At 40.8% G+C, this 26,283-nt stretch overlaps 1 protein-coding gene across 1 annotated transcript in view; it reads left to right on the forward strand.

Moving 5' to 3' along the window:
* Nucleotides 1-26,283, forward strand: part of epha6 (eph receptor A6) — a 458,837-nt gene that overhangs the window by 271,642 nt on the left and 160,912 nt on the right. The window contains exons 5-6 of the mRNA XM_060899014.1: nucleotides 4,992-5,147; nucleotides 9,857-10,192. Coding sequence (XP_060754997.1) covers nucleotides 4,992-5,147; nucleotides 9,857-10,192 — 492 coding nt within the window. The remainder of the gene's footprint in view (nucleotides 1-4,991; nucleotides 5,148-9,856; nucleotides 10,193-26,283) is intronic.

Here is a 26,283-nt window from a genome sequence, read left to right on the forward strand (position 1 = left end):
GAGCAATTTGATTTGTCTCACAGGAAAACATACCATGACCTGGAAATGTATTTGAGTGTCTTGTGTGTTTTGATGGAGGAAAGGCAGTATTATCATGCAGCTTTCATCTTCTAATAAGCTTTAAAAAAAAAAAGTAAGCACTTAGAGATACTAAACATACAGCCTTTCTCATCATGTCAAAAGCTTTGGGCTAGGATTACACAGAGATAATAAGTCTCAGAGGAAGCATTTAGGCGTCAGTTCAAAGCTTTTTTCAGCAAACGTGCTTCAGTGTGTATGCATTCGATAGAGTGGCCTTTTTTTTTTTTTGCTATAACAATTTGCTTGGAGTGATTTGGATCCACTGTTGTTGCCGTCTTAATTGGTTAGCTTCTGCACAAGATCATACTTGCAGTTTGATGTTTTGTGATATTCTGAAAAACATTTTTCTTGCCTTTTACTTTAAGCCTAATAATTAATAAACACGATGAACGCAGAGGAAAACTGAAAAAAAAAGATAAACAGATCTTGCTTTCTCGCTTCCAAAGCAATGATAATTGATTTTGACTTTGTGATGATCATCGAAATGTTGTATCGTGTTCATTGTATTGTCCGTTGTTAGATTTGGCTTTTCGTTATCGCCTCAGCCTTTTTTTTTCTCTTTCTTAACATATTTTCTGATTGCTGGCATCCCTAAGAATTATAATTAAGTGATATTAAAGGTTCTGACTGCAAAGTTGAATTCTGGGTAAAATGTTCTATTTTTATTGCTGTTGGAGTTTCGAGATGTTTCGCTGCTACACACACACACACACCGTGTAGCCTGTGTGTAAATGTTTTGCCGAGATAAAAAGCGTCCCACATTTTACGATTCCGGAGATTGCCAAAGCAAGCGAACAAGAATATCATATGACCACCGTGGGGCGTGTCTGACCTACTTATAACCGAAACAAGTCATCGTACGCAAACATGGCAGACTCGGCTCTCCTGCCAGTGGAAAAGAAAAGGAAAGCCCGCCTAGTGAGTGCAACTGCAAGATAAAGCAAGGTTAGAGGGCATGCCATTTTTCTGGACATAACTAAATAATTCTAGCTAGCGCTTAGCTATCTTAGCCTTAGAATGTGTGGACTCGACTCCACAGTAGCGAGTATGGAGTTACACGCCTAATGATTTGATCTTACAGAGAAAGAAACGAGAACATGAAAGCAGTAACAGAGGGAAATATATATATATATATATATATATATATATATATATATATATATATATATTTTTTTTTTTTTGTCGTTTGTTTCACGGATCTATTCGCGAATGTCAAATTACATCCCTGCGACTCAAAACTCTCCGAGATCAATGCAGAGTCACGATGTTTTCTGCACATCACCATCTTGGTGTGACGCAGTTCCATAGTTATGCTAAGTCGCTAAAGGTGCTCGCGTTCATTTGTTTCCTGTTTCTGTAGGGCTGTACTGTTTACCTCAAGAGGGCGGAAAACAGTCCCAAAACAGAGAAAAGCGACCCTTAGGATATCAAAATGATCACATCCCGTTCGTCCGCATACTAATATTGTTCTTGCAAGACAGAGGATAATGACATACACAATTAAAAAAAAAAAATTTTAATTTTCAGATGACTTTGCAGTCAGCACCTTTAACCTTTTACTTGTCTAATGTTAGCTAAACTGAACACATTTATTTATTTATTTATTTATTTATTTATTTATTTATTTAACATTAAAAAAAAAAAACTTCAGCGTTCTCTATTTACTTTGACAGAAAGCGAGACTTGCGTTTGAGTTCAGCCGAAAGAATGTAAGATAGGAAAAGGGGCGGAGCTTGCAATCGTTGTCAGTTAGCATCTGCAAATCATTCTTGATTAATTTGTCTGTTGATTCATCTGCTTTTTTTTTAATTCGGGAGAAACGGACGGTTCTTTTGGTGTATATTTTAATGGCTGGTAAGTCTGGGTTATAATCGGAGTAGACATCACTGGATATCGTGGCAGTATAGCGTCGCATCGTAGTATGAATGGAATCATCTACACTTTTCCAAAGTCCTGAAGAAACCACAAGAACATGGAGGAGCTCAGGAGCAGAACTTCTCTCACATCAGTGTGTTTACGCAAACTGAATTTTTATTAGAGTCAAATTATTATTATTATCACATCTGGTTTATATGCGCCATCAGACTTAAAGTGTATGTAATGCCCCTAAACCACACTTTTCTCCTTGTACAGAGCAACAATCATTATGTTGATTGACCATGTGTTTTCGAGCCATAGCTGAGCCAAAAGGCCATAAATTAATGGAAAATCAATAAGATCAGACGATTTTCACGGAATCTGCCGATACTGAAGCGGAAGATCCCGAAGGGGTGCGTGACATCACACGTGTAACAATCCGGGTATCGATTTTGTTCCCGTGCGCAGCAGTGGTTATATCCGTCTCTATATGAAATCACGTTTTGGAGAGAATTCTGATCGGGATCGGGATTCTTACGTATATGTCGGATGAAGGGGCAGATAATTATCAAGGGTATTCCGGGGTAAATGGTTCTCTTTTCAAGCCCCCAAGACGAGAAACAGACACCAGTTCACGACAGTCCCGTTCACCGCCGATAGCGCACCACCAGCCAGAGAGAATCGGAAACACAGATTAGTTTGTGGATTTTTATTCTATTAGCTGGCCGCTGCAAAATACAGGGAGAATATTTACATGTACCTCAATAAATGCAGAAATATCTTTAAAGCGTACACTTATTCAGTGTAATTATTGAAAGAAAATATGAATCCGGTGATAATAGGGCAATCGACAAACGGTCCAAATGTCAGATCAAATCATTAATTAAATAAATGGGTTGTTTTTTGCTCCAGTAATTCCCACGTTGTCGTTCTGGTGGTGATGAACACTTGATGAATCAGATTTATTAGTAGTAGTAGGAAATCGACACGAAATCTGCCTCCTTCGTTTGCACAAACCTCACCCACTGTCTCTTTAGATTAGTGTCATTTCTCGGAAATTTGTGAACTGAATGTCCTGTTGTATATGGATTTGAACATCCAAACACAACGCAGCGCTTTCCCATCGTTATTTTTGTAAGATTCCAAGAACAGTATCGAATTTCAGCGAGTAAACAAACACGGAGTCAGATGAACGAAAATGACCCAAATAATCGGGGTTCCACGTGCAACGTCGTGCAAGATTAGCCCTGGGGCAAGGCTGCCTTTTTCCGGGATCCGGACGCCGCGATTTATCGATAGTTTAGTTTGGGCTTGATAATAACATAACATAATTAATATTATTTTCCCCCCGTTTATTAATTCATTTTGGTCGTTACTAATGATATATATTCATTTTAAAGCATTACAATAAGGCATTACATACACTCGTTTTAAAAGCTGAAACCTTGAACCTGAGCCTTGAACTCAGACATTTTGAGTCTCATACAAATAACTCACTACGCCAGGAGTGACGCATTAAAGATATACAGTCATCCATGTTGAAATTCTGTACGTCAACAAAACGTATTGATTCTATTTACTCAGAGCCCTTTATTTTAAAGGACCCATGGCATGGTGGTTTGTTGATGCTTTAAACGGGCTCACGGAGCCTTCCGGATGTTATATCCGCAGCCTTTCTCGAAATGAACCCTCGGCACGTAAATATAGCCTCCTGGGAGAAAGCCCCATTTCAGCGCTTTTCCCAGTGCGTCGTTTTGCTAATGAGAAGCAGGAGGCGGGGAAGGGTAGAGGGTGGGGGCGGGCCATGGGGGGAGGGGGAGGGGCTTGACCAAGCTGCGCACACACATACTCGCTGCTATCAGCGCCTGTAGCCACGCTGCTAAGACAAAACCCCGTTCTCCCTCGGACTCCTTTCGTAAACTCAACGTGACACAGAGAACAGAGAGTGAGAGTGTTCGGAGTGGTAGTTTACGAACGTATAATAGCCTAGGCTTGAACACGCACTCCATAACCAAAGAGGATAGAAGCAGCAACTACAGCAACATATCGCTTATCCAACAGAAGACATGCATTGCGGAGCAATAGTCAAACATAAGCTCATAAGTTACAGTCAATTTCCAGACTAAACTCAGTTTAACAGAGCATGCTGCATGCTTTTTGGTTTTGTAGCGCAGATTACCTGGCTAACTGCAGGAAGCGGTTAGCTGCACAGCTAATGTAGCCATTGCTAGGCTAACGCACCGATTTTAAAACACGGCAAAACGACTTAACAGTTATACACTTACTTGTTCGGTGTTTGTTGCTGATGCGGCAGGGATGCTTGGTACGGACCCAGGCTTCAGTGACAGTTGATGTGCAAAACCTGCCCTGTACTGTCCCAAGTTGTGGAAACATTCCTCATTAAAATGCTTCCGACAAACATACACCGTCTTAGGTAGACTCGACGGCGTATTATTGAAGTAAATAAAATTAAGCCACTGCGTCTTCAGGGGCTCTCCCGTCGGCAGTAAAAACAGACTCTTTTCTGTGTTGTCACATCCATGTACAGCGCAATTTCCATGTTTCGCTCGCTTAGGTGATGCCATGTTGTTGTGTCCTCTATGGTCTCCTCACTACAACTGGGCGGGGCAATCCATACAGTGGGTGGGAATCCAGAGGGGGGGCGTGGGGATCATCTCCCTTGCTGACGTAGTAAAGGGAAGAGCTTATCAACGCGCCGTTTTGACGCGCCATTCTCAAATGTTGGGCATAGTTTGGTTTACACATTATGAAATTTCTAGCCACTGGGGTGACTTAAGAAGGTCAGAGGAACTCATTTTAACGTTAAAAAACCTCAGAAAGTGAAAATTTCATGCCATGGGACCTTTAAGAATTCACTTCCTGGTCTGAATATCTCCAAACAGCTATTTATCAAAACACCGTAAGGGTTTGGTGTCACAGCAGCAGCACAATGAACAGTCACATAAAAGCATTTCACATTTAATGAAGATGCTCTCAACTGCTGTTTTTTTTTTTTTTTTGGTTTGTTTTTTCCCCACTGTGTGTGTTCACAGCCTGTAAAGCTGGTTTCTACAAGGCCTTCGCAGGTAACATCAAGTGCTCTAAGTGCCCTCCACACAGTTTCAGCCACTCAGAGGCGTCGGCTCTGTGCCCCTGTGAGAAAGGCTACTACAGAGCGGGCAAAGACCCACCCAGCACCGCCTGCACACGTCAGTACACTCTATCTAATAATCTGTCTAGACTCTGTTATTGCACCTTTCAGTGGATAGACTCATGCTACTCCGAGTTCTATTTCTGCTATTGTATGTTATAATTGTTCTGTCTTTTGTCCTTGCTTCACCCTGCTTTATTCTTTTGTGTTCCTAGTTGTTGTTGTTGTTGGTTTTTTCTCAACTTCTTATAAAAAAAAAGTATTTAAGAAAGAAAGAAAGAAAGAAAGAAAGAAACCCAGTCAGGTCCATAAGTATTTGAACAGCGACAATTTTCATAACATTGCCTCCTTACACCATGACAATGGATTTAAATGGATTATTAAGGAATTAAGATGTGATTGAAATGTAGATTTTCAGCTTTAATTCAGTCACATTAACCGTTTAGAGATTACAGGCATTTCTACATCGTCAGTCCGTTTTTTTACAGGCTCAAAAGTAATCAGACAATTGACGAAGCATTTTCATGGCCAGTTATGGCCTGTTTTCCCATTATTTTATGACAGATTAAGGCGGTAAAAGGCCTTTAGTTGATTCCAAGTAGGGATGCTAACCGATGACCGTTTGACTGATGGTTGACCGAATCAACGTCAACTGGTTAATTTTTTTTGGTTGTCGGTTAAAAAAAAAAATCAATCGTTTTGAAGCTGCCGATTTTGGAGCGGAGAACCTGGAATTCTGTGTTGTAAACACTTGGGGCATGCCATGTGGTGTAAGGACGACAGCTGACAAATCAGAAACACCCATTCAGTCATGTCCCGCCCTCCCGCCCCAGTTGAAGACAGCTGCGACTCGGCGAAAGAAAAGTGTAGACACAGGCTTTTTAGCTTACAAATTACTATTCTTTTTTTTTTTTTAATTATTATTAGAAGTCACATCGAGTTTAGTCCTGCCTTGGCCAGTGCATTCTGAAAGTATGTTTCGGTCTGTAGCCAACAATGCATGTTATTGCAGATCATATCTCTCCACACAAACTAAAGGCACAGATGCCGACTTTTTCACGGCTGAATCGTGCAGATCCGATTTTTTTTTAAGGGGGGGCGTTGGAGTGTCTGAACAATTTCATCAGAGTAAATTCTGTATTAAAATTACTAAATAAGCAAATGCCGTTACAGTCCATGAAACATAGGAAGTATGAGAAGAAAACAGTAAATCAGAAAGCTGCGCACATTTGCGCAGCTTCCACAAAAACGTGCGCAGCTTTCTGATTTACTGTTTTCTTCTCATACTAACTATGTTTCATGGACTGTAACGGCATTTGCTTATTTAGTAATTTTAATAGGCGGCACGGTGGTGTAGTGGTTAGCGCTGTCGCCTCACAGCAAGAAGGTCCTGGGTTCGAGCCCCATGGCCGGCGAGGGCCTTTCTGTGTGGAGTTTGCATGTTCTCCCCGTGTCTGCGTGGGTTTCCTCCGGGTGCTCCGGTTTCCCCCACAGTCCAAAGACATGCAGGTTAGGTTAACTGGTGACTCTAAATTGACCGTAGGTGTGAATGTGAGTGTGAATGGTTGTCTGTGTGTCAGCCCTGTGATGACCTGGCAACTTGTCCAGGGTGTACCCCGCCTTTCGCCCGTAGTCAGCTGGGATAGGCTCCAGCTTGCCTGCGACCCTGTAGAAGGATAAAGCGGCTAGAGATAATGAGATGAGATGAGTAATTTTAATACAGAATTTACTCTGATTAAATTATTCAGACACTCCAACGCCCCCCCCCCCCCCCCCCAAAAAAAAAAAAAAAAATCGGATCGGCACGATTCAGCCGTGAAAAAGGCGGCATCCGCCAAAAGGCGCGCCGTTTGCATCCCTGTTTAAACTCATAGGTTAACCGACTTTAACCGGCTAATGAGGCTCGGTGGTCGGTCAAGATTTTTTTTAGTTTTCGCCATCCCTAATTCCAAGTATTAAATTTGCATTTGGTAGCTGTTCATGGGAGCTCTCAATATGCGGTCCAAAGAGATGTTGATGTACGTGAAGGAGAACATCATGAGGCCTCCTTCAGACCTATTAGATCGATAGAAGAAACTTTAGGAGTGGCCAAATCAACAATGCGGTACATTCTTTAAAAGAAGGAATGTACTGGCGACTTCAACAACACCGAAAGGCCTGGAAGACCACAGAAGACAACTAAAGTGGATGATCATATAATTCTTTCTTTGGTGAAGGAAAAACTCCTTCAGAACATCTCACCAAGATAAGAATACACTCAAGAAGGTAGGTCTGTCACCCCTTCAGGGTGACAAGACCACATCGGTGTCCTGTCTGGGTTAATTTCATGGCCTAATGGTTAGAGAAGCAGCTTTGGGACCAAAAGATTGCCGGTTCGATTCCCTGGACCAGCAGGAATGGCTGAAGTACCCATGAGCAAGGCACCTAACCCCTGACTTCCCAGGCTGCTCTGGGTATGTTGTACCGTACATCGCTGTGGATAAGAACCTTGCTAAATGCTTGTAATGTAATGTAATTGTCAAAGTCTACAATCAAGAGGCACCTTCATGAATGTAAATATAGAGGGTTTACCTCAAGATGCAAACCACTGGTAACAGTCAAAAAGAGAAGGGCCAGATTAGACTTAGCTAAAAAGCCTACCTGTTTCTGGAACAAGATGCTTTGGACAGATGAAACCAAAATAAACTTGTAGCAGCCCAAGAGCTTATTAAGGCAGAGAAATGAAATGTTCTGTAATGGCTGAGCCAGTCACTTCACCCCAACCCAGTGAACATCCATTCATCCATTATCCGTAACTGCAGGGTCGCCAGCAAGCTGGAGCCTATCCCAGCTGACTATGGGGAAAACCCACGCAGACACGGGGAGAACATGCAAACTCCACACAGAAAGGCCCTCGCCAGCCGCGAACCCAGAACCTTCTTGCTGTGAGGCGACAGTGCTAACCACTACACCACTGTGCCGCCCCCATTGAACATGCTTTTCACTTACTGAAGACAAAACTGTAGGCAGAAAGCCCTGAAGTTGGCTACAGTAGAGGTGTGGCAAAGCATCTCAAGGCAGGAAAATCACCATTTGATGATGTCCATGGGTTCCAGACGTTTTGACTGAAAAGTATTTGCAGCCAAGTATTAAAAGCTAGACGGCCTTTCGATTTCATAAAATTGGTGAAATTTAGTTCCCTGTGAAATTTGGTCATTGTGAGAGATGTTTATTTCTGTAATATCTCACAAAATATCAGGCCATTCTATGGCTGGGAGGTTATTTCATTTGAGGGGATTAAAGCAAATAATGTGCATGAAATCGCTTCTTCACGCAGTCAAGCAGACAGAGGAAGTCCGTGTGTGTGTGTGCATGCGCAGGTTTACCTTTGACCGTGCACTGACAGTTCCATCATTCTGTCACTAAACGAACAGCTGATCACACCGAGGTGCTCGCTGAGCGCCGATATTTATTAGTTTGGTCCTGCGTTTCCTTTCCTTCATATATAACATAACGTCTTTTCTTCTCGCTTTCTGTTACTGCAGTCGGTCTGTCATGTTTCATTTGCACTCACGTCCTCCATTTTTCTCTCTTGTTTCAAATTTGTATCCCACAATGCCTTGAGCGAACAGGGAAAGCCCACCACGTGACGTGATGCATGACGTAGTATCTTGTTTTGCGTCATGATGAAGCAGGAAAAAATAGCGGAGAATTTAGGGCCAGGGCGGCACGGTGGTGTAGTGGTTAGCGCCGTCGCCTCACAGCAAGAAGGTCCGGGTTTGAGCCCCGTGGCCGGCGAGGGCCTTTCTGTGCGGAGTTTGCATGTTCTCCCCGTGTCCGCGTGGGTTTCCTCCGGGTGCTCCGGTTTCCCCCACAGTCCAAAGACATGCAGGTTAGGTTAACTGGTGACTCTAAATTGACCGTAGGTGTGAATGTGAGTGTGAATGGTTGTCTGTGTCTATGTGTCAGCCCTGTGATGACCTGGCGACTTGTCCAGGGTGTACCCCGCCTTTCGCCCGTAGTCAGCTGGGATAGGCTCCAGCTTGCCTGCGACCCTGTAGAACAGGATAAAGCGGCTACAGATAATGAGATGAGATGAATTTAGGGCCACATGGCCCTACATTCATTAATTGCTCTATTTAAAAAAAAAACTAATAAAATTGGAAGTCTGTGATTTGAATTCAGTTGCTTTCAGTCCACTAAACAAAAATAATTTGGTGTCAGGGAAAATTCTTTTTATGACCTACACTTGAAAAATCTGAAAGGCAGTAAGTACAGCTTTAAAAATAATGCTTATGTTTATAATTGGCAGCCTGTCCAATGACTTCTGAGCCTGTGAAAATGGAGGGATTCTGTCTAAAAATAAATAAATGGCCGTAATTCCTAAACAGTTAATGATTTTTTTTTGTTAAACCCCTTGGGAGTCAACACTTCAATCACATCTTGACTGCTTCATTTCAAATCCATTGCATGTACAAAAATTGTGCCACTGTCCACATATTTATGGACCCAGTTGTATTTGAGATTGAGAGGTGCTGATAATTTTGAAACCACTGTTTTATTATGAAAAATACAGTACTTACTGAAAGTTTAAGCTCTATCATTTACTTTATATTCAGTATATATTAATTTTTAAATGAGGGGTGCCAATACTTCATTATTAAATCTAAGCAAAACGTCATTCATTAGTTAACCCTGTTTTTAGGATCGGAGGCAAAACTTGATCTTGAAATATTCATATTGTGAATTTTTACCTTAAATATTAACCAGGCCCTTTTTATAACTCAGGACCTCCCTCACCTCCACGTAACGTGGTGTACCTCATGAACGAGACGGCACTGTTCCTGCAGTGGGCTCCGCCCAGCGACACGGGCGGCCGGAAAGACGTAACCTACAACGTCCTTTGCCAGCACTGTAGCGTCGAAGGCCAGGCCTGCCAACCGTGCAATGGTGACGTGCGCTTCGTGCCGCCGCCCATGGGCCTGACGCGCACCTCCGTCGCCGTGCAGGACTTTGTGGCCAACTCGAACTACACGTTCCAGATTGAGGCAGTTAACGGAGTGTCGGGAATGGGTCGAGCGGCGAGGCAGATGGCCAACATCAGTGTCAGCACCGCACAGGCTGGTGAGTGTGTTTCAGCTTCAGTGGTTCAGTGGTTAAAGCAGCAGGATGCAACTTTTAAGGATTTGGAGCCCTCTGTGGTAGGAACATGTTATTACAAGCAGTTTCAGAGCCTTGATTTGAGTCCGTGTGTCGGCATACAGTATTTCCTTTTATACAGTAACGCTATTAGATGCGCCACAACCCCACCCAATTTAAACACACTCAAGGGCAGCTTAACAAACTCGCCAAATATGGAAGAACAATGAAGTTTAACGAGAGCTAAATTTTATCAGGTACTATTTGCATAATTATGCAAATATAATCATTTTCTCAAGAGTGATGAACTACAAAATTAAAATGAGAATATCTCCCAAACTTTTTTTTTCTTCTCCCACCCCCAGACTGTTACCATACACTACCAGGGCTTTGAACCGGTTCAAGGAACGAAAACGAAAACCGGGAACTTTTTCTATTTCACATGGAACAGAAACGAAACCAGAAACTTTATTATTTTTTATGTTCCGGAACAGAAACGCTTATTAAAAATAATGGTAACCGGCTAATACCGGTTTTTATTTCGTTCCTCAAAGTTTCCGTAGCCTACAAATAAAAAAGTCATTCTTCTCCTGTGCAAGTTTCTATGACCCGCTGGGGTTCACTTCCTGTGTGACATTCGCTGACTGAATGGAGAGAGCGGGAGGGTGGACTACTATCACGTCTCCACATCTTAAATAAGAGGTAAATATTGCAGTCTGTCGTTGTTCGAAAACGTCAATTTCAAACACGATATCAATATATTTGTCCACGTTAATGAGAGGCTCGCGAACATTAAATGACGTTAACCTCTGTTAGCCTATCAATGCATAGGGCCTGACTAGCCTTTGGTAACACACTAAACGAATTATCTTTCATTTTTGGCACTTTTTCTGTTTGTGTAGATGGGAAGACATACTGAGAATCCAAATCGCCAACATTTGAAATAATAATTGTTTTGAATTATTTCTTGTCTTATTTAATGAAGGTTGTAATAGAATTAGCCTACATTTAGCTTAAGCTGGATGAGACAGAGACATAATTTTATAGCCATTTGTTAAACAGCTGACAGGGAACGTAATTAACCGTTACGGGAACAAAATTTTTTTTGTTCTAACCGGTTCGGGAACGCCTATTTAATGGTGGAACCCAAAACCGGAAACGTTAAAATTCCGTTTCTGTTCGGAACGAACCAATAGGAAAAAAATTCTGGTTCAAAGCCCTGTACACTACCGTTCAAAAGTTTGGGGTCACTTTGAAATGTCCTTATTTTTGAAAGAAAAGCACTGTTCTTTTCAATGAAGATCACTTTAAACTAATCAGAAATCCACTCTATACATTGCTAATGTGGTAAATGACTATTCTAGCTGCAAATGTGTGGTTTTTGGTGCAATATCTCCATAGGTGTATAGAGGCCCATTTCCAGCAACTCTCACTCCAGTGTTCTAATGGTACAATGTGTTTGCTCATTGCCTCAGAAGGCTAACGGATGATTAGAAAACCCTTGTACAATCATGTTAGCACAGCTGAAAACAGTTGAGCTCTTTAGAGAAGCTATAAAACTGACCTTCCTTTGAGCAGATTGAGTTTCTGGAGCATCACATTTGTGGGGTCGATTAAATGCTCAAAATGGCCAGAAAAATGTCTTGACTATATTTTCTATTCATTTTACAACTTATGGTGGTAAATAAAAGTGTGACTTTTCATGGAAAACACAAAATTGTCTGGGTGACCCCAAACTTTTGAACGGTAGTGTAAGTCTAAAGAAGTCTAAACAGCTCTGAAACACCAAATTTGATTTCCGGCTAAAATTTGCTTTGGGTGCCAATTTGGTGGGCAGTTTTACAAGAAAATGAAAGTCAACTTAGATGCATCAAACTATGTTTAAAATATTGTTTAATGTTCTCCAAAACAGACACAATACATTTCAAGACAGCATGAGCTCGACATTTCGGAAAATATATCCAGTGATTTTAGCACATATGATCTATATTTTGTTGGTGGATGGATGTGACAAACTAGAGATATACTTAAACGGAATTAGTATAAATTGCAATATGCATGTGAAAGATGTATAGCAATGTGAGAGATAGCTAGACTAATCATTTATCTGTAGAAAAACTTTATTCAATAAATTCATCAAAGAAATCAGCACACAAACATACAGTTCAAAAAGACTGCAACGAAAAACTGTACATTTTATATTAAGGTGCTTACAGTGTATTTAGAATGAAATTGAGCTCTGTGCTATATGATATCATTGGATAATAGCAAGAAACTATATTTAGGGAAGCCATCTACAGTACATTGGTTTGAAGACTTTTTTTATATTATTTGAAAGATTTTTTCACATTCATTAAGTTAGTTGTTTCTATGCTTTTGTTGGCGCATTCTCTTTTTCTCTCCGTTGCTCCAACTGTGATTCCGCAAGTTGCTTTTGACGTTCTTTTTGTTTCCTTGCTCTGTCTTTTCTTTTAATACTTTGATATTGTTCATTGTTGGCAGTTTTTATTTTCATTCTCCACCTTGCTTTCTTTTCAGCCGCTTTCCGTCATTTCTCCTCTGTTTTTCCCATAATTTAGACTTTAGTCACATTCTGTGACAAAAATATCTATTAGAGATAATAAGAAATAGCATACCAGTGTTCTTCTAATAATCAATGACTGACATTTTTCCTTACACAGATATTTTAATTGGCCTAAAATTGGTGGACGGACGTGACAGATTAATTGACTAAACCATCAGATAGTAAAAGTACCACATATTCTCTCTTTCATGCATGGAAATGATAAAAGATACTAGATGTATCATTTATTGTAAAGGTTCCCCCAGCTGGAACAGTCAACTTCTCGAGACCAATGCCTTCGTGCATTCCATCAATATAAGTAATTCCATCAATATAAGTGAAACCTTGGATCAATCATAAGCAATCCTGTATATGCATTTCATATCAACGGATATTTTTTTAACAACTCCGCAACTCAGCATTTACAATTTTAAATAAAGACATGTTTAAGTCTAGTCTAGCAAAGAAGTGTGTGTCTTCTTCACTGGAGGAAGGTCACACAGTAACTTTACAGGAAATTATACAGGAATAAGATCTAAGAAGCTAAAATATTAAATTCATAAAGTCTTAACCAGGGGCGTGTTTAGCCTATTTTTGGGGGTGCTCAAGCACCCCCAAAAACGAGCTCAGCACCCCCTAGCTCAGCACCCTCAAAAACACTGCTTTTGGACGTAATTTTCAGAAATAAGTGCCCTTGCGCACTGCACAATGAATGTGTGCGCGGGTGTGTATGTGTTCTTGAATTCACCTGTTACGTGATAGTTCTATGAGCAGTAAAATCCCTCTCCTCCTTGCGTCCCCTCTGATTGGGTTGCCTGTCCGCGCGAGTGCTTGCTACGACATGGTGTTTTTTTTAACTGGATTCCACGCCGATGAGGAACTCGAAGTAGCACCTGAGTATCACTGGCATAGCGAGATGTGAAGGTACGGACTGGAGTTACAATTGTTAAACACAACACAATAATATGCATAATGCAATATTGATGTTCCCTGGTCTATGAACAGAATGATAAAAACGACATTTATCATCCATATCGAGATACTTTTGTGCAGAGCTGTACAAGTGCTACGGTGCTAGACCACTGTGTGTTAGTCAATTTTATTTAATGTAACATAGCGTTTACGTTTGCTTATCATTCACAAATCCAAACCCTGGTCACTGTCTGGCGGGACAGTGAGTGTGGTTTGGATATAGCCTACATTTTCAAAGCTTGCCAAGCCTAGTTGTGAGGCCACACAGCCAACTCGATTAATTAAAAAGTTAGCTGGCTAGTGAATGTTCATTCACGTAGTCTGGAATTATGACCACGTAAATTTAAGGTTTACAGTACAATCCCAGTCAGATTGTATCTCATTCTCAGGTAATAATTGTATAACAAATACCTTGGTCAATATGCCATTACACAATACACAATAACACATTAATTAACAATTACCACTGTTCAAAATGAATAGCTCCAACATTACAAATGCAGTAGTAGGTCTTGTTTAGATAAAAATATAATGTAAATATTTGTGTCAGTGGTTGTAAATGTGTAGATATCATAGTTTATTGGGTCAGCTTCTGTTAAAACATTGCATAAGTCTAGTCTTGTCTAGTCTAGTCTTCTTGTCTAGTTAAGTCTAGTCTAAATGCGGAATAAACGTGGAAACACTGTCGTTCAAGCCAGGTGCCTCTGTCAGCTCTGGGGGCTAAGCACCCCCAAAGATCAGATGCTAGAATCGCCCCTGGTCTTAACAATCCTAAATCACATTCTGCATTCTAAAACTACAAAACTAACTTAAATCACTTAATGCAGCTTTAAATCTAACATTCAATCATTTCAATTTCAAATTCAACACTGAAGAGACTGGTTAAATCTAACAATCCTAAATCACGTTCTGTAGCTATAAAACTAACTTAAATCATGGCTTTAAATCTAACATTTATAATTTACTATTAACACAAAATTCCTTTAGGTATTAATTTCTGTTGAATTTTTACCTAGAATAACACCATCACTGTAAACTGGCAGAAAGCAACTTCAGTATTCTATTTGCATAATACATGTAATCTATAGTCTGAGAATATTGTTGACATTTTTTATGAACAGGCACTGTATTTGACTAATATTAATTATTTAAAAATCTTCAACTGAACTATAAAGGACATTGAAAGAAATTATAAAAATTGGTGGACGGACGTGACGATGGATGATTATTCCATCAAATACGTCACCGCCATTACAATATTAGTAATAAACTTATACCTACTGTATTTAGTTGTGTCCTTAAGTACAAATATTAATGCAGTAAATCCAAAATTAAAAAAATCAGGAACAAAACAAAGTGGACGGACATGACATAAATGTTACGGAAATATTGTTTTGCTGCATTTATGTACTTTTTGTACATCAAGAGACGAACGCTGTACGGAGAACTTGCATTCCATCGTTTTTAATGAACTTCCTCATATAAATGAAACATACATTTTACTGAAATGCTGCAAAATTTTAGTTTACTGCTTCATTTTGAAAAGCTACAATTAAAAAAAAAGAAATGTGACAGTTGGGTTATAAATATACAGATGAGGTTTTCATGATTAGTGGTTCAACTACCAACTAGCAACACCTGTAAAAATAATAATTAATAATATATCTGCATATTAAATCCTATATTTCATAAATATCAGTGATTTCTGTAACATAGTGGCTTTTACATTTGCAGCAAATTATCACTTGGCCAAATGTGACATGAAAATGTGGGTCAGAAAGAGACTTTTCAGATCTGAAGTAAAACAAACTACAGCTTTCTGCAACTCACCGCTTCTGGAAATATGCATAATGTAACCGTATATGTATATAATGATATAAAGTATGCTTGTGTGTCACATTACTTTAAATAAAATTATCCGTTTATATATAATGGTACGCTGAGCAAATCTTAGCCGTTTCAGGGTCATTTCCACAATTCACGTCGTCACATTAGGCTTGACAGCGTACCACTGTGCTGATGAACGTCCTAGACGTTTGTACGGGAGAACGGCATGTTTTCATTTAGCCTTTAAAGACATTTAAAAGTGTTTGATCTACATAAAGCTAGTGTCGATTCAAGAATAAATAACATTTACGGAATATATTGTTACCGTAATTTTGTGCTGCGTTGTGATGAGCTTTTACTTGAAGCGTTTTTTAACCTTGTGTGATGCAGTATACCAAACTCACGAGCGCCGCCATCTTGGGTTTTTTAGTGATGTTTGTCACCGGTCCGTGTGTTTTGTTGTTACTTCCAGCTCGCTCACTGTTGGTTCAATCAGCTTGAAACTCATGATTCCCATCTAGTGATCGAATCACTCATGCTGATTTGTTTTTCCAATAAAATCACCTGAACATTTTGCTGTCTAGCGCCCGCGAAACATCAGATCACTGAGGAAAATGTTGTATCTTTCCTAAAAATCGATGATTTTCCTAATATTTTTTTCATGGAGGAAAATATGAGAAGGTTTGTAAATATCAGTAATACTGTTTTGAAGAGAATTAACAAAAGTTTGAGCCTCTTATTTATACACAGCGCATTCGAGCACCACCATCATTACGGTAGTCATGCTCCGTGTCACAATTTATTATGAGCAGATCGGCTGATATGCGCACGCTGTAGTGTATACACAGGAAAAATGACTAAGCAGTTTTTCCAGAGTTAAAAGTATTTTCCTCAAAAATAGTCAATTTTGCTCGATTTTGAGTTTAGAAAGTAAAAGTTGGAGTGGGAGCAAAATTACAGAGTAATTGTGTAACAGAGTCAGTTGTGGCTCTGAACTGAGTAAAACAGTACAAGAGTTCATTTCAAGACCCACTGAATCGAGTCCATCCATCATCTGTAGCCGCTTATACTGTACAGGGTTGCAGGCAAGCTGGAGCCTATCCCAGCTGACTACGGGTGAGAGGTGGGGTACACCCTGGACAAGTCACCAGGTCATCACAGGGCTGACACATAGACAAACAACCATTCACACTCACGGTCAATTTAGAGCCACCAATTAGCCTGGAGCACCTGGAGGAAACCCACGCAGACACGGGGAGAATATGCAAACTCCACGCAGAAAGGCCCTCGCCGGCCGCTGGGCTAGATCCCAGGACCTTCTTGCTGTGAGGCGACAGTGCTAACCACTACACCACCGTGCCGCCCTGAATAGAGTCAAATACCAAAATAAAGTCAAATAGCAGATAAATGAAGCTGTTTGTAAAAAGCAGTTTTAGAACTGTGTTGGAATATGTGGGAAAAAAAAACCAAAAACATGACCTTATCCATTGTGACTTGACCTGATGGGATTAAGAGTTGGCAGTGGGAGCGGTTTTCACTCTTCTCATTGAATGGAATGGAAATTGTTACCCTTTTCATTGAATCCCCCTCCCACTGCCAACTCTTTATCCCAAAACAATAGGACTTTTTTTTTTTTTGGATGGCCAGTTAATTGTCCAAATCATTGGAGCAGATTTAAGTTTTTGTGCTTGATACATTCCTCAAACTGAACAGAATCACCTCAGGTGATCAAAACAGTTCGACACAATGGGTGAGGTCATGTTTTCACACATTCCAACACAGTTCTAAAACTGTTTTTTACAACATCTTCATTTATCTGTTATTTTTTTAACCCTTTGATGCAAAACATGGGTCAAAAGTGACCCGGCTGAGTTTTTATCTTCTATATCTTTGCAATAAATTAATTCCATCATTCAGTATTCAAGGTATTTCTCAATTAACTTGTTTTTGATCATCATACATCCTTATTTTATTTTTTCCTTTCTTACTTTTTGAATAAAAACCCTTTTTGTATCACTCCCCTTCTAATGCACAACATGGGTCAAAAACGACCTGCATTCATTTTCCAGGTTATTTCATGTACGGCTGAGTGTTTCTATGATATACTTTTGAAATAAATTCATTTTGTCATTTACTTTTCCAAATATGCAGTAAATATCTTGTTTTTGTTTAGCACAAATCATCATTTTTATTTTTCCTTTCTTAAGTTATGAACAAACACAGCTTTTGTAATTCTACATCAAGTTTACACACATGGGTCAGAACCGACCCGCATGCATTTACTCCAGCGTTTGGTGGGAACTGTGAATTGTGCTTGTGTCAGACATTTCACAGCTCAGCACAGCGCCCTTTGCCCATCTAATACATGGAAGTAAATCAAATCAAATCAAATCAAGTTTATTTGTACAGCGCTTTTAACAATAAACATTGTCGCAAAGCAGCTTTACAGAATTTGAACGACTTAAAACATGAGCTAATTTTATCCCTAATCTATCCCCAATGAGCAAGCCTGTGGCGACGGTGGCAAGGAAAAACTCCCTCAGACGACATGAGGAAGAAACCTCGAGAGGAACCAGACTCAAAAGGGAACCCATCCTCATTTGGGCAACAACAGACAGCCTGACTATAATATTAACAGTTTTAACAGGTATAACCCTCAACTGTCCTCATGGGGCCGTCCTTCACAGGAGCGGGGCGATAAAACTCCGACCAGACACAGGGCACCAGGATGGATCAAGCAGGTCCGAGGGGCAGAAGAGGCCAGCATCTCAATCCCAGGATCAACATGTAACTCAGAGGGACAGATTGGGGGGGGGGGGGGAAGAGAGAGATAAAGAAAACACGTTGTTAGGTATGCCCTAAAAATGACAAGTATTAAATCTGTGTGGTAGGCTCGCAGAGACGAGAGTCTTTACATCAGGCATAACACACAACAATGGCATGCTAATATGGTAAAATATATCATGACCTGCTCTGGCTGGATGCTTGATTGGGTGATGGGAGCACACTCCTCAGCAATGATGAGATGCAGATGGGACCCTTAGGCCTGGCCAAGACAATTCAGTTACATTTCACCGGGTCTGGGACATGCGACAGAATGTCTGACGGCCGATTCCCTGCAGGCTACGATAGCGAGTCAGCTCAGAGGGACAGATTTGGGGTGGGGGGGAGAGAAAGAAAACACAGGTTGTTAGGTATGCCTAATGTCACCTGAATAAGTAGGAACAGTATACATATTGCACCGAGTACAAGCAGGGACTCCGGCAACTAACTATGACAGCATAACTAAAAGGAGAGAGCCAGAAGGTAACTCAGGCATGAGGGAGCCCCGGGACATAAAGCAGCAGCCACTACACCGTCAACAAACTCGAGTGAGCAAGTGAGTGGGGACTGACAGCATCCATACATCCCAGTTTACCAAAACACTCTATGTCTGAGGACCCTCCAGATCTACACCTTTACCTCATAAACACCATTAACAAAAGGCTTGACTAAACAGATATGTTTTCAGCCTAGACTTAAATGCTGAGACTGTGTCTGATTCCCGAACATTACTTGGAAGGCTGTTCCATAACAGTGGGGCTTTGTAAGAAAAGGCTCCGCCCCCTGATGTAGCCTTCACTATACGAGGTACCAGCAGATAGCCTGCACCTTTTGATCTAAGTAGGCGTGGCGGGTCATAGAGGAGCAGAAGTTCACTCAGGTACTGTGGTGCGAGACCATTTAGTGCTTTAAAGGTCAATAGTAGTATTTTATAATCAATACGAAATTTGATTGGGAGCCAATGCAGTGTGGATAAGACAGGGGTGATGTGGTCATATTTTCTAGTTCTAGTAAGAACTCTTGCTGCTGCATTTTGAACTAACTGGAGCTTGTTTATGCACTTATTGGAACATCCAGACAGTAAGGCATTACAATAATCCAACCTGGAGGTAACGAAAGCATGGACTAGTTTTTCTGCATCATGCAATGACATTAAATTTCTTATCTTTGCAATATTTCTGAGATGAAAGAAAGCTATCCGGGTGATGTTATCAATGTGAGTTTCGAATGAAAGACTGGGGTCAATAATCACTCCGAGGTCTTTTACTGCTGCACGTGAAGAAACAGAAAGGCCATCCAGAGTTACTGTGTAATCAGAAAACTTACTTCTAGCTGTATGTGGTCCTAGCACAAGTACTTCAGTCTTGTCAGAGTTAAGCAGAAGGAAATTTATAATTTCCTTCCTTAAATTTATAAGTAATGTTTTTCAATTGTTCTAACATTACCTTAGAAAAAAATTGATTATGTTTAGGTTACCTTGAGAGTGAGGAGATTACTTGTCAGAAAGTTACAAGTAATTACTATTAGCTACTGAGCTGTTGACATATTCTACTTTAGTTAGCTAATTTTATTGTAGTTGGCTTAGCTAACTACATAGTTAATAAATAAATAACTGGCGCCATTCACTGCTAAAGTAATTACTTGAAACAAATTATTATTATAGTATTAAGACATTTAATTTTAAATCACACTTGGATGACCCATGTGTAGTAATATAAAAAGTATTTTTGTTCATAAAGTAGGAAAGAAAAAATTAAATTAATGATTTGTGGTCATTAAAAACAAGATATTTAAAGAATACTTGGAATATTCAATCATAAAATAAATTGATTTCAAAAGATAGAGCAAAGAAAAACTCAGTCAGCATGAAATAACCTGGAAAATGAATGCGGGTCATTTCTGACCCATGTTGTGCATTAGAAGGGGTGTGTTGCATCAAAGGGTTAAGTACAATCATGACATACATATTACAGAGATATTATTGTAGCTGAATTTGTGCTGAACACAAAAAAGTCATATGATTTTGAAAATACTGCTTAGATTTGTTGAAATCGATAACAAAATCAGAGCATGCCAAAATCATTAGAGTGCCAGAAAAGACCCTCAGACCCCAGAGGGTTCATTTCTGATTGAGTTTTTTTTTTTTTTTTTCTCATGAATGGAAAATTAAATCAATGGAAAATGATTGCTGGTTTGTGACCGGGGGCAACAGACAGAAATGGAAATTTTATAAAACACTGGATTTTCAAATGTTCATAACTTTGTTTTTTTTTTTTAGACATATTTACAAAATTAAACAAGTTTTCAAGTCAGGTCTTCACACTCTAAGTTGATCCATTGCACAACACTGTGACAACTACTTTAAAAAATGTCCTGTCATTGCTAGTCACAACTCTGAGGCGGTATCTGCTACCTTTATCATAGTCTCTTCACTATTACTGAAGGTATCATAAGATCTGTAATTGTTGCATAGAATCCAACAGAAACATTTGTGCATCAGCTTTCTGTCTACAGCCATGGACGTTTCAGCTTCACTAAAGTGCTTGCAGTTTGGCATAACATAATTAGATTAAGAGTTTTTGACTAATTCTTTAAACCACCCGTACTTTTCAGCATGTCTTCACAAAGATATAATATAATTGCATATGTTATATCCTTCCATCTCTATAATTTATTTGTCATAGGAAGTGCCTCGGGGAAAAGTCTCAGACAAACTCTTTTATATCTGAGATGATTATTTCACCCTGTCACTGCTGGATCTTTGGATTTTTCACGTATCATTTTTTTCCCTTTTTCTTTTGCATAATACTGCCTAGAGTGTTTCATTTGAAGGTGGTATAAAAGTTGTTTGTGCCTTCACCTCCAGCTATGAACGTCAAACAGAAAGCTTATAATATATAGCAGGATATTTTTCTGCCTGGTTGGTAAGAGGTATGAAATCTTGTTCTTGTCTGCCACACTTCCTCATCGCTCTCACATGGAGATTATATAAAGCTCTTCTCCCTGGTAGAATAAGGAGCACTGGTCTTTTTTTTTTTTTTTCCTTTTCGGCAGCTCAAAAAACTCTATAACCCTCAGACCTAACTAGCTACTGTGGTAGAAAGGGTTATTTGACTTCATGAAGGTCCAGTTTCATAGAATTTCTTCCTTACAAAGGTCGGGAAATCCAAGTTGCATCGTGTAATGATGTCAACAGTTACCTTGTAATGCTTAACCATTATTTATTATCCCCCCGGCATATAACCTGGGCAGGTATAGCTAGCTCTCTGTCCGTCTGTAAACATTTTAGTTTCCAGAGTATGACTCAAAAACTATTAGGATTTTTTTTTTTTTTTCACAAAACCTGTCAGTTATGTTAAGTGACTGGACGAGTTGTGCGTTTTGACATTTTGGGATTTCTGTGATTTTTATTTTTTTCGTGAGTGGGGTTTCATGCGGGGGCTGGGAGGATACGTCATCTCTTGATGACTCTTGTTTGTTCATTAATAACTGTATTTGAGACGATATGTTTTGTTTCACGTTACAACATTGGCAGAACTATGAGTGCCATGGAATCATAAATGCATGTTTCTGTCTAGTGTTTTTGTTATATAAGCTTTGTTTTGACGAGGGACATAGAAACGGGTTACATCTGTCCGTCCGGTCATGTTTTCGTTTCCGGGCCATATCTTTAAAACTACTGATACGCATCTGGATAAGGGAAATGGCACAGTGAGGATCCTCTTCTTAGACTTCTCGAGTGCCTTCAACACCATCCAGCCCCTATTGCTTCAGGACAAACTGAACAGGATGCGAGTGGACCCCTGCCTGGTCACCTGGATCTCCAGCTACCTCACCGACAGGCCGCAGTACGTCAGGCTGAAGGACATCACGTCTGACACTGTGATTAGCAGCACCGGAGCACCCCAGGGCACGGTGCTGGCCCCTCTTCTCTTCACCCTGTACACCGCGGACTTCTGCTACAACTCGGAGCTGTGTCACATTCAGAAGTTTGCCAATGACACAGCCATCGTTGGGTGTATCAGTGACGACAGAGAGGAGGAGTATAGGAGCCTGGTGAGGGACTTTGCCGTTTGGTGCAACAGGAACCATCTGCAGCTCAACACCTTGAAGACCAAGGAGCTGGTCATTGACTTTGGGAGGTCCAGACCAAGGTCACGACCAGTTCTGATCGAGGGAGTCGAGGTGGAGGCTGTGGATTCTTACAAGTACATCCGGCTGTGGCTGGACAGCAAGCTGGACTGGACTTGCAACACCAATCACTTATACAGGAAGGGACAGAGCAGGCTGTACTTCCTGAGGAGGCTGCGGTCCTTTAACATCTGCAGGAAACTCCTGTGGATGTTCTATCAGTCTGTGGTTGCCAGTGTCCTGTTTTACACCGTGGTGTGCTGGGGGGGGCAGCACATCCAAGAAGGACACATCCAGGCTGGACAAACTGATCAGGCGGGCCGGCTCTGTGGTTGGCATGAAGCTGGACTCTCTGGTGACGGTGGCAGAGAAGAGGTCTATGGACAAACTATTGAACATCATGGACGATGCCAGTCACCCTCTGCACACCGTCATCAGCAACCAGAGGAGCCTGTTCAGTGACAGAATGCTCCTTCCCAAGTGCAGGACGAACAGACTCAAAAACTCCTTTGTCCCTCACACCATCAGACTGTACAACTCCTCTCTGGGGGGGAGGAGGGGGAACAGGAGGACAGAGGATGGGAAGGAGCAGTAGCCTAGCCTGACAATAAGCAATACTGGACAATGTGCAATATAATGTGCAATATAAAGTGCAATATCTCTCCTGCTGCTGCTCCCCCCCCCCCCTTCTCCCCACCTTTTCCTCCTTCCCCCCTTCCTCTCTTCCCCATATCTTATTCTTTTTATATTTGTATATGTAAATGCTTAATTTATCTAGAAGTTCTCTCTATTTCTTTCCTCTGTTTATCTGTAATGATGCTGCTGGAATCTTAATTTCCCTGAGGGAACCCTCCCAAAGGGATCAATAAAGTTTTATCTAATCTAATCTAATCTAATCTAATCTAATCTAATCTAATCTAATCTAATCTAATCTAATCTAATCTAATCTAATCTAATCTAATCTAATCTAATCTAATCTAATCTACATGTGCCTTTTGATACTAAGAAAGGTGAGAAATTTTAATTTTTAGCTCACCTGGACCAAAGGTCCGGTGGGTTTATGCCATGGGCTGCTGAGGTCAGTGTTAAGAGGTAGGGTTTGTTTCCTGCAGCAGAACTTGAAAAATATGACAAATAATATCTAGAAACTTGGCATATAGTTGGTATATAGGGCAGGGGATATACGGTAGATGACTCTGTTTTCTTGTTTCATTTTTATTTCTTTTTCGAACAAGACTGTATCAAATAAAAACACTTCAAGTCTGCATCAGGACCAACGTTTGCCGAAATAATGCCCTAATACCCCTTTTCCACCAAATCAGTTCCAGGGCTGGTTCGGGGCCAGTGCTGGTGCTGGTTCACAACTCGTTCAACTTGCGAGCCAGCTGAGAACCAGTTTGCTTTTCCATAGCTCGCGGTGCTAAGGAGAGCCATGTCATTACATCACTGTATACGTCAGTTACGTCGCTGCGTTTGCATAAACCTTGGCGTGAACATCGAAGCAACAACAACAACACGGAGAAGAAGAAGAAGAGGCAGCAACAACAACAACAATAATGGATGACTGCTGCTTTACTGCATCCATGATATCTCGTCGCTTATTTAAAAATGGCGCCCTCTCGCGGTCTTGCTATTGTTGTTCGTCTTAACAACTCCGCTCCCCCCGCTGACGTAAGCAGTTCTTTCCTCTAGCCCAGCAAAAAGCTGGTGCTAGCCTGGAACCGGTTTTTCTGGCCCAGAGCCAGTTCTTTGTCAGTGGAAACAGAAAACCCGGTTCCAAACTAAGCACTGGCCCCGAACCAGCCCTGGAACTGCTTTGGTGGAAAAGGGGTATAAGTAAGGTATACACGGTTTAAGTATACCATCCAACCATACTGACATGATGTTCTAGGTCATTTCAAAGGTAATTGCTCTCATGCCAGATATAATCCACATTCCAGCTGTGCCACTAGTCACCAATGCCGTCAGCATCTTGCTGTGGAGCTGCGGCGCCGGCTAGACCATCGCTTCTCGCAAGCACAGGTACACTACAGGGTGGGCTTGAGGAAACAAAGAGCTGAGGGACCAGCGTGAATTCTCCCAAACTCAACGAGATCAATGAAACACACAAAGCAATGTAAAATCATAATATACACACCAACAGTAACCAGGCAGTCTAGCTGACTCACATTCAGGAAGACATACATCTCATTATCTCATTCTCATCTCATTATCTGTAGCCGCTTTATCCTTCTACAGGGTCGCAGGCAAGCTGGAGCCTATCCCAGCTGACTATGGGCGTAGGAAGACATACAATACTGTGCAAAAGTCTTTTTAGGCACTCTATTGTTTTTTTTAATACAAACTTTGTTATAGATTTATATTTTATGACTTCTACATTATCGAGTCAGTAGAAAAACATTTTAGAGTTCCAAATGTTTTTTTTTCTAGCACAAAATTAAATGTTACAGAAAAAAAAAATGTCTGTATCTGAGCAGCATATTACATATAACAAAGACTACTGGGTTTTGCTGCAAAATGAAGACGCGAGTGTGACAAAGTGTCCAGAAGAACTGTGGCTGGTTCTGTGAGACGCTCAGTAAAACCTACAGCTCATTTCCTTATAAAACTGCACTCACTGGACCTGAGACTACTATTTTTTTTAAAGCAAAGGGTCGTCTCACACCATATATTGACTTTTATTTAATTTATTATGGCTTACTGGTTACTGTTTATAGTATTTTTTTTTTAAACATTTGAGTTCATTATTTTAAGCCATTTTTGGTCGACAGCATTTCTTTACATGTGCCTGAGAGTTTTGCACAGCACTGTAGACTGCGCGGTTTGCTACAAGTTCCTGTGTTTTCAGTTGTTTGATATGGCCTGTATTGTATGGTGAGAAATTAAAGTAAAGGACAAAGTAACATGTCTTAGTAAAGCTTTAGGCCATTAAAAGCTGTCCTTTTTGTCATAAAAAAATATGGCAAGCTTTAGTTGGCCTGAGATTTTTTTTTTTTTGTGATCTGTACATTTCCATTGATGATGTGCTTGTTATCAGCTGAGGTTCTTTCATCACATTGGTTGGTGATGGTGATTAATCTCATCTCATCTCATTATCTTCATTATCTGTAGCCGCTTTATCCTGTTCTACAGGGTCGCAGGCAAGCTGGAGCCTATCCCAGCTGACTACGGGCGAAAGGCGGGGTACACCCTGGACAAGTCGCCAGGTCATCACAGGGCTGACACATAGACACAGACAACCATTCACACTCACATTCACACCTACGGTCAATTTAGAGTCACCAGTTAACCTAACCTGCATGTCTTTGGACTGTGGGGGAAACCGGAGCACCCGGAGGAAACCCACGCGGACACGTGGAGAACATGCAAACTCCGCACAGAAAGGCCCTCGCCGGCCACGGGGCTCGAACCCGGACCTTCTTGCTGTGAGGCGACAGCGCTAACCACTACACCACCGTGCCGCCTGGTGATTAATAAATAATGAATAATGTTTCTGTAATTGTGTTTGTTGGCTTGATACCCATTTATGCCCTTGCGATTGGATTGTTGATTATTATGGAATTCCCACGTTCTATCTCAATAACCGACACGGTGGTGTAGTGGTTAGCACTGTCGCCTCACAGCAAGAAGGTTCTGGGTTCGAGCCCAACGGTCGACGGGGGCCTTTCTGTGTGGAGTTTGCATGTTCTTCCCGTGTCTGCATGGGTTTCCTCCGGTTTCCCCCAAAGACATGCAGGTTAGGCTGATTGGTGGCTCTAAA

The sequence above is a fragment of the Neoarius graeffei genome, chromosome 18 (genome assembly GCF_027579695.1).
Source record: "Neoarius graeffei isolate fNeoGra1 chromosome 18, fNeoGra1.pri, whole genome shotgun sequence".
In the NCBI taxonomy this organism is placed as follows: Eukaryota; Metazoa; Chordata; class Actinopteri; order Siluriformes; family Ariidae; genus Neoarius; species Neoarius graeffei.